The sequence below is a fragment of the Delphinus delphis genome, chromosome 1, assembly GCF_949987515.2.
Source record: "Delphinus delphis chromosome 1, mDelDel1.2, whole genome shotgun sequence".
Classification (NCBI taxonomy): Eukaryota; Metazoa; Chordata; class Mammalia; order Artiodactyla; family Delphinidae; genus Delphinus; species Delphinus delphis.
The window spans coordinates 142695324-142709386 of NC_082683.1; the positions used below are offsets into that span (position 1 = coordinate 142695324).

Below are 14063 nucleotides of genomic sequence, written 5' to 3' on the forward strand. Positions count from 1 at the left end.
AACCTTCCCTCGTCTGGTGGTTCTTTCTGTGTATCTCATTTTAGATAAGATCTCCATGAGGAAAGGGAAGGAAACGTATGTGTGTGTTTAGATCACAAAAATGTAGGCACATTAAACACTCCCTAGGCATTTTTTCCAAGTGGCATAATCAAATCTGTAGTGTACAGCGCAACACAGAACCTCTGTGCGTTCTTCAGCCTAGATTCCTGGAGACACATGATTTTTTTTGGCCGCGCTGCATAGCTTGTGGCATCTTAGTTCCCCGACCAGGGATCGAACCCAGGCCCTCGGCAGTGAAAGCGCGGAGTCCCAACCACTGGACCGCCAGGGAATTCCACACATGACTTTTAAATGACATCCCCCTCCAGCATTGAAAATGGGGATCACAGGAAATGCTCTGTCCATTTGGAAGCATGAAAACCAAGGCAGTGGAAGTCTCTGGCATATTCTCCTCCTAGGTCGTAAAGGAAAGTGTACTTCATTAACAGCAATATCTAGACGTCGTGGACATAGGATTTTTAGCTATTTAAGTAGATGCGTGTTGCATTTTATTTCCTTTTCTGCTTTGAGAGGAGGGACGTTTAGCTTTTAAAAATATGGTTAAATCATACTTTGTAAAATGAGACTCAGGAATAACAGGTGACACTCCTATGCCGTCATAAACGCCTAGAACGTCTTTGGGCAAACGCCGTTGGCTTTCTTCTGTGCAGGTGGAATGACATGGGGAATATCACTCACAACAAGTCAACTATCCTGGTGGAGCTCATCAGCAAAGAGGAGACTGCCCTCTTTCACACGGTAAGCAAGACGGGCAGGTGAAGGCAGGGTCCCACAGGCAGCTTGCTGTTTGTCTTCTCAACCTGTAATATCTTCTCCTCGCTCTCCATGTCAGGACAGAATAAATATTCTGTTGAACCCATAACTTTCCAGTACTTGCCCAGAGCTGTCATCACTCATTTCTGGAAGGTGGTGGGGACCTCATGCTCACAATGCTGGGGTTTCAAGCTGAGTTTTGACTCTAGGGTTTGGGTTCCTCCACCAGCCTTATATGTGGTGGATCACATTGTCGGGCATGCCCTGGACTAGTCACCCCTGATGATATTGCATGATATTTTCTTTTACTGGCTGGTTGGGATTTTCTTTGCCATCATAATCCAAGCCTGATCTGAAGCAAACTGGGTGATTGCCTTTCTGTTGAGTGCCTACTTGAGAGCCAAGGCACTCCCTGCACCTCCCTGCCTCCCATTTGATGATGCTTGGCGTTCATGCTACGCTCTGCCTTGATTTATTTACTGATTTTCAAAGCACTTGGTTTAGCATTATGTAAAGACACGTCAGATCATCACTGTAACCCCAACGTCTTTAGCAGACAGTATTTGTCTGCCATCCCTGGGTGGGCTTCATAGACATGACCGCCACTGAATTTCAGCACACTGGTTTCTGGCTCAGGGGGTTATTTTGTGCTTGACGTGAAGGGAGGAAGGGATGTGCCCCTGCTCAGAGGAATCCTAGTGAAATGCATATATTTGGATTGGCCAAAAAGTTCCTTCGGGTTTGGATGGCCCAACCCGAACGAACTGTTTGGCCAGCCCAATACAATCAAACAAATGTTTATTTTCCCCCTGTTTCTTCTTCTCCAAGGACGATATCGAAAACGCCAAGTATATATCTCGATTGTTTGCTACACGGCACAAGTTTTACAAACAAAACAAAATCTGCACTGAGTAAGTAAACATTTTGTCCACCCTCTCCCGGGATCAGCTTCAATTCTTGTGCTTTAGGGATGGTGTAGATCGCTTTTTATACTGACTCTTTTTCCTCATTCCTTGTAGAAGCTAAAGGGGCAAGTTAAAGCCGGGCGGGAGGGAAAGAGCTTTAATGATGAAGACTGTCTTGTGTAGTCTATATGCCTAGGGAGAAAATGATTTGCAAATTGACTGTGAGTGCTTGACTTCCTGAACGGATTGGCCGACATCAGTGCCTTTCCAACCTCTGCCATGAGTTTGGAGGAACCGAGTGGTTCCCAATTTGCCGGGGCGCCCCTTCGTGTCAGATGTGGAGTGTGTTCAGAAGCAGGTAGCAGAGTGACGAGCCAACTTGAAAGAGAAGAAGCTGCTGTCATCCTCAGCCCTGTGTTGCTCACACAGTTGGCTAACCCTGCGTGTGCTTCTGGGTCACGTCACCCGCCTGTAAATGAGAGGGCAGGGTAATTAGAGGAAGACTTGGAAGACGCTAATAGATGTCACAAATCCATGTGTGTGTTTTTCAGTTTAATTTGGAAATAAAGATGATAAAGGGAGTCTGATGAGGGAACTTAACTGTGACCTGACCTTGGATATAGCGTGCCGGGCTCACACTATCATAGCCTTTCCTCTGGTTGCCTTCAAAAGACGTTCCTCAGCAGAGTACATCAGCAGTTGGGGCGTCCAAGGTGCTTAATTTTGTTTCAAAGAACCTCGGGATGTAAATGCAGGAGAAGAACTGCTTTCCCACTTCCCCAGTGGACACATGTAAGAGTGTGAAAATACTGTCCTAGAGCAGTTCCTGCTGAAGAAGGTGCTGCTTTAGAACTGGAGCATCAGGTCCTGACAGACTTTTTTCTCTACGTGATGGAGGTTCTTTCAAACCAGTCTTTGCCATTGGCCACTGTCAGAGTCTGAAAGTATATTTGATAGTACAGTTGGTCCTCTGTATCTGTGGGTTTCCTATCTGCGAATTCAACCAACCGTGGATCAAAATACATTCCAGAAAGTTCCAAAAAGCAAAACTTGAATTCACTATGAACTGGCAGCTCTTTACATTGTATTATAAGTAATCTAGAGATGATCTGAAGTATGTGGGAGGATGTGCATGGGTTATATGCAAATGCTGTGCCAGATGATATAAGGCACTTGAGCATACATGGATTTCGGTACCCGAGGTGGGTCCTGGAACCAATCCTCCTTGGATACCAAGAGATGACTATATAGTATTAGGTCTGCCAGCAAAGTTTGCAAATGTAAATCAGAAGAACACTGATTAGAGAGCAGCAATTTAAGCCACCATATCTGTTATGGGTACACACGCATACACACGCATGCGCGCATAGACACACACACCATTCTTTTGAACAGATTCCCTATAGGTCACATCTCTGCGGTTCTCTGCTGTTGCCTTTGATTTGTTGGGGTGTCTTTGACATTAACAAGAATTCTATAGTTGACTTCTGTAGGGTGAATTTAAAAACAAAACTATTTTGAGAAGTGTAGTCTTCTGGTTTGATCATTTCTTAGCAAGTGGCTTTAACGTAAAATGTTCTGAGTATTTGTAATTCTTTTGTGGCCTTTTCTTCTTACACGAGTGAGCATCACCTATATGAGTGAGCATCACATATTAGACTGAAAATTAAGGAAATTCTGTTTTCCTTTCTACTTCTGTAATAATCATTCCTTTCTTCTTCACAACCATGTATGGGAGGTTCCTAACCGCTTATCTGATGAAAACTGGGACTCTCTAAAAAGCATACCCCCTACCCCACATAGACAGTAAATTCTGTATATATTGATAGTTTCAGAGCCTCAGCATGGGCTACATGAGGACTTGGGATAGCCCTCTGGAGTTTTAGGAAATCAGCCTCATCTGAACAGCATCCTTCTCCAGAGGTCTCCACTCTCTAACCTCTAAAAGACGGTTGTTGATTTTTATTTCCCTTATAATTTGTCTTTAGAAATAAGCCTCGTTCTTCTAATATTACTTTGTAAAACATATTATAAAAGTATCATATGTTCCAAACATTTTGAAAATAAAAAAAGGACAAAAAAGAAATCGAAATTGTTCTTAGCTTCAGCACCCAGAAATAGAAAATGTTTATGTTTTGCTGTAATTCTTAACTCATCTTTTCTCCTTTCCCCTCTTCTCCCTCTCTTGTCTATCTGGTCTTCTAGTACATGGTAAATAATAATAACCATCCTCATTTTTTTCAACTTTTCACGTAGACAATCAAATTCTCCACCCCCTATCAGACGCCAGCCCACCTGGAGCCGGTCCTCCCTGGTATGTATGAAATCTTCAGTTATCAAGTCCTCTGACTGTCGGGGTGTGAGTGTCCCTTTGTTCTTAACTTGAGGAGAGGGATGACTAGGGCATCATGACTAGGTCATGACCTCATGACCAGGTGAGATATGGTGAGAACACAGAAGGGCATCAGTCTGCTATGCAGGTGAGATGCACACCCATTTTGTCCCTCTTGTGCCCACCCATGTCCGTCACTTTTCTAAGTGTGACTCAGGGTTCACCCCCATGAATTTTAGTCTGGGCCGATGAGACCATGTTCCTTGAGCACGCAACCTACTGTGTGTTTTTTTCCATTTGCTTTATCTATCTTTATCTATCTATCTTTATCCGCTATTTCTGATTTTTGCATATAGACGTGTCTTCAGTTATAATCTCCACAAATTCTTTTATATTCACTGCCATAGACAGAGTTTAATAAACTAGTCAGAAAATATCTACTTTAAATGAGCAAAAATTGAAGGAGTCTAGTTGATGGTCTTAGGTAGAGTATTCAGTGGGGAAGAAAATTAAAATTAATTAATTTTCTAATTTTAAGGCCAACAGAATTTGAGTTGATCCACTTTTCTACCTACCATTAGCCTTTTTTTAAAAACTGCTCTACTAATCATGTGAATAAGGGAAAACAACTCATTTCATTGCATGTGTTCTGTCTTAGACTGTGTTTTATTTTGAGAATTACTTAAGGAGGATATCATAGCAAGACGTGGGAGAGTTAGTTTCCTTTAAAATGTCTACTTGTTTTACGTCATAATTCTTTTATTTCAGATTACGATTTATTTTACACAAAATCAGAATAAACATGTGATCTTTAAATGTGTGTAGGTTGAACAGTTCCTTTGAGTTCATGGGAGAATAAAATGGAATTTTTCTTTGTACGCAGTATATATCCTATAGCACATCTTTCACTTGTCTTTTAAAAGGAACTGTTTTAGGAATTTTTTCTTTTTCTTCTGGAAAATGCATTGCCATGAACTCTTAGAATTCTAGAGTTTGGTCATCATATCACATAATATTGGTAATTCCTGCAAACCCATGTGAATATGATTAATCTCTGTTGTTAATGGGCAACATCTCACAAGAGGTCTTTGCCTTGGAGGTGTAGACGGCTGCTTTGGGCTTCTGCCCTGAAGTATCAATAGATTTGTTCATGGCACTGGTTTCCTTATTCTTCTCCTTTGTTGATATGATTTTCCTTTTCCCTTCCTTAGAGTCCACATGTCTTTACTAGTGACATAAATGTTCACTTGTGTCCATGAAACACCAGGGGAAGCAAAGTGTTTTAGGGCTATCTTGTGATTTGATCTCATCCTAATTATCTAGAGAAGATACAGAGGCTTTCCTGTTTTGTTTGGATGAAGATAATCTACAGGAAGCCAGATTCCTGGCTTCTCCCTTTCCTCTGCCCCTTAGGATTAAACCATTTCAGCAAGAGCTCCTTGGGATGAGTGAGAGTAAAACCAGAGAACATTGTCTCCTTGGGCTTCCTGGCTGATAAAAAGGGCTTCTAATTGTTTTTCTCTTGCCCTTCTAGCTCCTATATTGTGGCATCTAATTTGTTTTTGTGTTAGCAGATCTGGAAAGAAACAATAATATATTGAAATATATAAAGAGACAATAAATAATCCTGAAATGGTGTTTGGAGGATTAGCTATTACTGTTTCTCACTTGTATTGCTTACAGACTTATGCCAGTTCATAAACGGTCACCTACGTATAGGATTTTTCTTTTTTTTTTTTAAATAAGAGTGAGAGAAGGCAGAGGTGAGCCAACTTTGCCGTGCTGCATATTTCTGTTCCCTTGTATGAATCCCTCCCTACTGTTTTGTTTTGTTCTGTTTTGTTTTTTTAAACCTAAAAACTGGCTGTCCAATCATGGAAAAATTGAGTTGAATTACGTATTATCAAAAAGAGGAAAAATATTTTTAAATTGCTACTCAAAAACCAGCCAAGAGAGATTTGGGAATATTTAGAAGAGCTGATACCCTGAACTACTTTCTTAGATTAATTTCAATTCTTTACTTCCTCTACCCTGATTCTCTTTAATTTTTGGATTTCTTGTCTTCATTACCTTCTTTATTTGCCCCTTTGATGCTTAAACATTATTTGTAGCAAAGGAAATAGTAGATGAGTTATTTGCCCAGCCTCGGACTCTGCGTAGAGTGTTCTTCTTCTGTTGAGGAATACTGAGAAAGTGTGACCCCTGCTGGCTTTGTGGGGTTTTTTTTTTTTTTTGACTTGATCTCAGCTCTGTCCCAAAGCAGTAACATTTAAACTAATATCTATAAGATTAATTTTAAAATAATCAAATAGAAATATAAGAGATCATCCTGTTTGGTGGTTTATAAGCTTAAAGTTTATTTTTTAATATCAAAACTCTTCCTTCAAACACATTTTTACCTGGAACCCTAATATGGGAATAAAATGGATCATGTTGGAGGGAGGAAACTGATTTGAGTGACAGGAAGCTGAGACCTACTGAGGTTAAATGACTTGCTCTAGACCATATTAGCCATTCATCATATTTCCTTTCTCAGCTCCCCAGTTAGTGAAGCTCTCTAAGCATTTTGGTGTTTTCTCTAGAAGTTTCACCCTCCTCTGCAGCACGGAGTTATTCAGGTTGAGTCTCAATGTCCATCTTTAAGAGTCTTATGGCGAGGAGTCCTCACTGAAGGGCTAGGTGGTTGAACTGGATCCTCTGCAATGGGAGGGTCCATAAGTGGTCCTGGGAACTGCACGCTCATTGTTAGGGATCACATTTCAGATTTTATATAAATTTGCAAGTGGGCCCATCTTAACACTCCCCTGTCCCTATTTGAGGCACTGTGAACTAGGGTCATAGGTACAACTGTGCTGATGGGTACGAACTTGTAGCTTCAGGAGGGACCCAATTTTGAATAGAAGGAAACAGGCTTCCGCCTTACTCTCATTATGTTTTAGGTGGAACATAATAAAGTACATCTTCTGAGTTATTCCTTTAAAAAAGGCGTTGGGAGCCTTGCAGGTGTGTTAGAAAATACGTTATAAATAGGGGCCTTCATGTTGATTACAGCCTCTTTCTCTCCTTGAACCAGCCTCCCCATTCCCCGCTTCTTGTTTCTCCAGTCCTAAGCTTGGTGATGAGACGGAGGTGAGGATGCTTAGGGCAGGGTTGGGTTGAGTGTGGAGAGCAGAGCATCTGCAGCGTGCCTCCCTGCAGGCGTGGTGAACGATGGGGACCATCGTGTGCTCGCGCGTGTTACGACCGTTTGCGCCAAGGCCTCCCATCTGTGCTGTGTTCTCTGTTTCAGCCCCGGCAACAACCGTACATCTTGCCTCCCATGCATGTCCAGTGTGGCGAACACTACTCGGAAACACACACTTCTCAAGGTAACTGGCTGGCCGCTGTCCCATCTTAAGACGCAAAGTTGAGAACTGGTGATGGGTACTGAGACTTTTTTTGGGGGGGTGACCGTGATGCTTCCATTTTAACTTTGTCATTGTCTGAATGGCAGCGGGCAACAGCTTGGATTTGTGAAAGGCAATAGAATATCATTTACTCCTGAGAGGAAAATCTCCCCCGAATTGACTCCAGAGGGACTTGGGGGAAGGCAGTGAGCAAGTTCCTTTCTCCTCTTCCTTCTTGTAAGTGGGACAGAGAGGAGAGTGACGGCTAAGCCCCACAGAATACTCTTCACCCTCCTTGTCAGTGTCAGAGAGCTTGTAACAGTCAAGCAGGTTTTCAAGGTGACAGAGAGCACAGGCATCAGAATAATTGAAAGAAATACACATAAAATCTCAGCCCCTTTTTTTTTTTTTTTTTTTTTTGCGGTATGCGGGCCTCTCACTGTTGTGGCCTCTCCCGTTGTGGAGCACAGGCTCAGCGGCCATGGCCCACGGGCCCAGCCGCTCCGCGGCATGTGGGATCTTCCTGGACCGGGACACGAACCCTTGTCCCCTGCATCGGCAGGCGGACCCTCAACAACTGCGCCACCAGGGAAGCCCTCAGCCCCTCATTTTAACTCTCCTTTCCGATCTCTCCCACTGGCCCCTTTCTCAGTGCACTTATTAAACTTTTATTCCTCTTTTTATCCCTAAACACTCCCATGCAAAGTGTGTAAAAAAACCCATTCCAATAATAATTATTCTGAGAATGAGCATTTATAGAGCAATTCCTCTCCTTAAGCACTTGTTCTGAGCACTTGCACTGTATTGTCTCATTTAATCCTCAAAATAAACCTAGGAGATACGTACTGTTATTATTTCCATTTGACAGATACAGAAACTGGGGTACAGAAAGGGTACTGGGAAGCTTGGATATGAAGATTGGTGTCCTGACTCTTGAGCCAGGCTCTGGAATCATTACACTAACTGTATCTCCAAAAAGGAATGGGATTAAACATTGGATGTTGACAGTATGGTAATTGGATAATTTGTTTCTGGGTTATCATATGCTAGCTGCTTTGACTCTTTCTGCACTGTCTAAATGGGAGCATGGAGACTAAGATAATCAAGATGATGTAATTTAATAAAACACAACTTTCTACAAGCAGACTAGCAGAGTTACCCTGCTTCTATGGGAGGGCACCAAACCCCATTAAGGCGGATAAATGCAACACGTTCTCCTAGTTTTTCTCGCCTGTATCCTCTCATCTGGTCTATGTTCCCACCCCTCCTCTTCAGGCAGCCAAGTGTTTTCAGTCACCTTTTCTGTTTTTTAATCTTTTCTGCCTTTGCTTTCTTCTACTCCGCTCATGCTTAAATCTATAGTGTAAAAAATGAATATACTTTGCCCACAGAAAGGCGTGTTGGCAAGAGGTTGCCTGCCTAGGGGTGTCTGTGTCTGTGTGTGTTAAAGGAACACTGGACCCCCAGAATGGGCCTTACTTTAGAAATCTGCTTTTTATCTCTTTAGGTACCTCTTTAAAGTATGATTAATTTTCATGGGAAACTGACCTCAGTGATGAAGCCAACTGTAGAGGCGGGTTTTAGGCAGTGGCTAAACAAACCTCCTGATTCTTATTGTGCCCTCCGTTGGTTGCCCATCAGAATGAAGCAGCCACGCATGCCGACATCCTGACTGTGTTATTGGCCTCGTGCCTTGACAGATGCGCGGCAGTCCCTCAGATACAGGGAGTTTTCCCACTGCGGTCAGGAAGATCAGCTCCCAGGACTCAATAATTTCAAATCTATTGCCCTATTAAAGTTCTTGACTTCCTGACCCAAACATCCAGTTCTGTCGCTGAGCCGTGAACAAGAGGACAGGTCTCCCAACGTGAGGGCCATTGTTGGTGCCTGATTTAAAAGCTCGTGGCCACATCGAGAACTTAACCCAGGTGATAACGGTTCCGTATGTGCATAGCTTTCTTTGTTTAGATTCACTTTTTCTTTTTAGTGTGCTTTAAAATGTTCCTTCCATATGTTGGCATCTTGCCCAAGAAATTACCAGTTTTTCCATGGAATATGTGGGTGGAGACCACGGGATTTCCCTTTTTATGACGTCTGTAAGTGTGAGGATGAACTTGATTGAAGCAGGATGGTGTGGACGTTCACGTGCCTCTGTGTGACTTCTTGCAGACAGCATCTTCCATGGGAATGAAGAAGCCTTGTATTGCAACTCGCACAACAGCCTGGACTTAAGTTACATAAATGGCACCGTCACCAATGGCAGTGTGTGTAGCATTCACAGCGTCAACTCCCTCAGTTGCTCCCAAAGCTTCATCCAGGCTTCTCCCGTGTCCTCCAACCTCAGCATCCCTGGGAGTGACATCATGCGGGCTGACTACATCCCGAGCCACCGGCACAGCGCCATCATCGTGCCATCCTACCGGCCGACCCCCGATTATGAGACAGTCATGCGGCAGATGAAGAGGGGGGTCATGCACACGGACAGCCAGAGCCAGTCCCTGCGAAACCTCAACATCATCAACACCCACGCCTACAACCAGCCAGAGGATCTGGTGTACAGCCAGCCCGAGATGCGGGAGAGGCACCCCTACACTGTCCCTTATGGGCCCCAGGGGGGCTACGGTAACAAACTGGTCAGTCCATCGGACCAGATCAACCCGAAGAATACCACGGTGCCAAGCAAGCCCGGGGCAAGCGCCATCTCACACACGGTGAGCACCCCGGAGTTGGCCAACATGCAGCTCCAGGGCACCTATAACTACAACACGGCCCACATGCTCAAAAACTATCTCTTCCGGCCACCACCCCCCTACCCACGGCCCCGCCCCGCCACGAGCACCCCGGACCTCGCCAGCCACCGCCACAAGTACGTCAGCGGCAGTAGCCCCGACTTGGTGACTCGCAAAGTGCAGCTGTCCGTGAAGACCTTCCAGGAGGACAGCTCCCCGGTGGTGCATCAGTCTCTCCAGGAGGTGAGCGAGCCCCTCACGGCCACCAAGCACCATGGCACGGTGCACAAGCGCCACAGCCTGGAGGTGATGAGCAGCATGGTGCGGGGCATGGAAGCCATGACCTTGAAGTCGCTAAACATCCCCATGGCCCGCCGCAACACTCTGCGAGAGCCGGGGCCACCCGAGGAGGTGCCGGGGAGCCACGAGGTCCCCCAGCTTCCCGAGTATCACCACAGGAAGACTTTCTCGGATGCCACGATGCTGATCCACAGCAGCGAGAGCGAGGAGGAAGAAGAGGAGGCTCCGGATCCGGTGCCCCAGATCCCCGTGCTCCGCGAGAAGATGGAGTACAGCGCCCAGCTACAGGCCGCCTTAGCCCGCATTCCAAACAAGCCCCCACCCGAGTACCCCGGACCCAGGAAAAGTGTGAGCAACGGGGCGCTGGGGCAAGACCAGGTGTGCCTTCCTCCCGCCATCGCCAGGGCCAGGGTCCTGAGGCAGGGGCCAGCCAAGGCCATCAGTATCTCCCGGGCTGACCAGATGGCCATCAACGGGTCCTCTCTTGGTCCATCCATCTCAGAGCCCGACCTGACAAGTGTGAAGGAGCGGGTCAAGAAGGAGCCTGTGAAGGAGAGACCTGTGTCTGAAATGTTCTCCCTGGAGGACAGCATTATAGAAAGAGAGATGATGATCCGGGTAAGTGGCTTCCTCTCCCAGGGCATCTTTTGAGGGACAGTTAAACGGGCTGATTTCCACCCTCTCCCACGGCCCCCTCTGCTCCTTTTCCATGATTTAGACATACATCCTCTGGGCACTGAAGAAAGCGCAAGCCTTATTCAGGGAATGTGGTAGGGATTTAAAAATCACTTGGCATATAAACAGGTAGTGTTTCATTTCACAGAACTTTGTTTTCACATAAACCTTCCATTCTCATTCATGGCTTCTCATAGGTGTGCTTGGTGCAGAGTGCTGTGAGAGAGTCAGGATCTTACAGGTTGGTGGTGTTGAGATTGGTGTCTGGGCCAGCATTTGCTGTTTATTCAGGGTCAGACTTCCCATTGCATGAGCTGCCAGGAGCTCACCTTCCTCCATCTCCTGGTACTTTGGTCCCTTCAGAGCACAGCTTTCTGTGTAGATCTAGATGTCAGGATCGTTCATCAATATTGTCCATGATGTATCCAGCTTTACGTTCAAATCTTCTTTCGAGAGATGTTTAACACACATCCAAGAGAATAACAATAAACCCAGAAGTTTACCGTTGAGCTTCCATTGACCATTCTTATTCTATCAAGAATTCACACATGCATATTTATACACACGCCACACTTGTCCTGGAAGTATTCACTCCCTTAAAAAATCCTCTTAATATAACCATTCAAACCTAGACTGACTTCTCCTCTGCATGTACCACAGCTGAACTATAAGGTAGCCAGGGCTTATTTTAGGAACTCCAGAGCAGTTGTAACTTAAAATGGGCTTTGATGGAGTTCATTAGACTTTCTTCATTTATAAGAGTCTCCCAGTTCTCCAGAGGGAATCAACCTGTAAAGAGCCAAAGTTTTAAGGAAGCCAAGTCCCTCGGTTTAGGAGTCTAGTCCATAGCAACGTTCCTACTTTAGACAAACCTTAAGAACATTCTTAGCCTCACGGTTTTGGCCATCCGTGGAGTCTTGCTAAGAAGTTGGTGCAGGCGTAACTTTTTCCACCTAGAGGGAAATTGTGAAAGTTGTGCTGTGCCTGTGGGAAATAAGACGGTTGGGCTGAGATGCGGGGCTAGGTGCCTTGCGGGGGAGTCTTTTCCTGGGGATGGAATGAGAGGCTGGAATGAGATGCGGGGCTGGGTGCCTGCGGGGAGAGCTTTCTGAGTTTGGGAAAAGTAAGCACTGGTAGAAAGGGATTTTCAGCACTTCTTGGCCTCACACCCCTATAACACAACTCGGTATCAAGAACCCATCCGTCTAAGCATTCACCTGCTGCCTACGTGGTCCCCTGGCCTCACTTGGGTCGTCTTCGTTCTCTTCTCTTGTTACCTGTATTAAACAAAAGCCTGTAGCCAGATTCACGGCACTGGTTCCCTACATAGTGCTTCAGGCATTATCACAAAGGAGCAGGGGCCTTTTCCACTGTTTCCACGCGTCCTCCCATCCCATCCATTGGCTAAGAGCGAACAGCCAATTTTACCCCTTAACTAGTTCAGGAACGTCATTACCCCAGCCCTATGTCATTTTCCCTGATTTTTTTTTTTTAAATGTGTACCTTCTTCTTCTTTCTTTTTTTTAATTTTAAAAACGGTTTATTTCTTGGCTATGCCTTATAGCATGTGGGTTCTTAGTTCCTCGACCAGCAGCTAAGATCCTGGTCCCATGCATTGGAAGCACGGAGTCTTAACCACTGGACCGCCAGGGAAGTCCCTTCTCTGATTTTTTCCCCAAATCCTACACACTTGTGAGCTGAAGGGCTGCCGCCCTTGGCTGGTGTCCCAACCTCAGAGTAGGACTTGGAGGGTCTTCAGTGAGCCAGGCAAGGTGGTGACTACCACTGGCGGTGATGCTTGGGATGGGTCTCTATTGTCTTTGTGAAGAAACTCACCCCAATGACCTCCCCACATCCCAGATGACTGTGTCCCTCCCCCACCATGGGTAGCCTTTGCCTGGCTTGTTAGGCATGGCTAAGAAGAGGAGGCTGTCAGGGCCTCCCTAGGATAAGAAAATGAGAAAATGTAACCAAATAGGAACTGGAGGGAGACAGCTATGGGGAGAATTTGCCCTGCAGGCAAGTCTCTCCCTCCAGTTCTGGAGGTGCTTATCCATTTGATGGATATAGTTCAGGCCTGTTGTCTTGATAGCTTCTCCTGGCTCCTACTGCTGCCTGGAAGACATTTCACTGTCTTTAGTCACCTAACCCCAAATCAGGTACTGGGAAGAGAAAAGGCCAAATCAGATCTTTGAATTAATTATTTTTGATCTCTTGTAATAAGATGATAGGATAAGTAAGGAGGAGCTAAGAGAAATAGGTTATCCCTGGGGTTTCAGTTTTCATTAGGTAAGTAGTAATCCTTTCCCAAGAAAGACAAATAGGTTTCTTTGGGCTTTGGGGCCCAGTTGGGGTTACCTTATGGTGGGAAGGAAGCAGAAGGACCGTTGGGAAGACCTCAGGACCATTTATTTAAAAAAACTTTGCTCTCTTAAAACTTTGCGGAGGAGTAAAACATTCTCAACTAAAAGAGATAATGGGGGGAAAATTCTCCCTTACAAAAACAAACTAATAAGCAAGTAAACTAACACCTCCCCCCCACCCCACACACACACCACCACATTTAAATCCAAAACTTTCAAAATCTGTCTGGGGTTGAGAAACCAGGGCCATTCTTAAGAATATTATACCTTTGGGACCTTTCTCACTTTCTCACAGTTAATCTTCCTCTGAGATGCTCCTTTTGTTTGTCTAATGGGTCAGCCCTGTCACTGGACCAAGCATCTTACTGACAGAATCACTCATAAAGGCCAGGGCTCCATTCTTTTTTTTTTAACTTTATTGAAGTATAGTTGATTTACAATGTTGTGCTTAATTTCTGCTGTACAGCAAAGTGTCTCGGATATATTTATATGCGTTTATATTCTTTTTCATTATGGTTTATCCCAGGATATTGGATATAGTTCCCAAGGCTCCATTCTGA

General features: G+C 45.0%; 1 protein-coding gene across 1 annotated transcript in view; it reads left to right on the top strand.

Annotated features, from left to right (window-relative positions):
* Positions 1–14063, top strand: part of PTPN14 (protein tyrosine phosphatase non-receptor type 14) — a 167485-nt gene that overhangs the window by 133448 nt on the left and 19974 nt on the right. Inside the window, exons 9-13 of the mRNA XM_059994843.1 lie at positions 711–798; positions 1642–1724; positions 3975–4032; positions 7340–7418; positions 9606–11083. Of these exons, the coding sequence (XP_059850826.1) occupies positions 711–798; positions 1642–1724; positions 3975–4032; positions 7340–7418; positions 9606–11083 (1786 nt within the window). The remainder of the gene's footprint in view (positions 1–710; positions 799–1641; positions 1725–3974; positions 4033–7339; positions 7419–9605; positions 11084–14063) is intronic.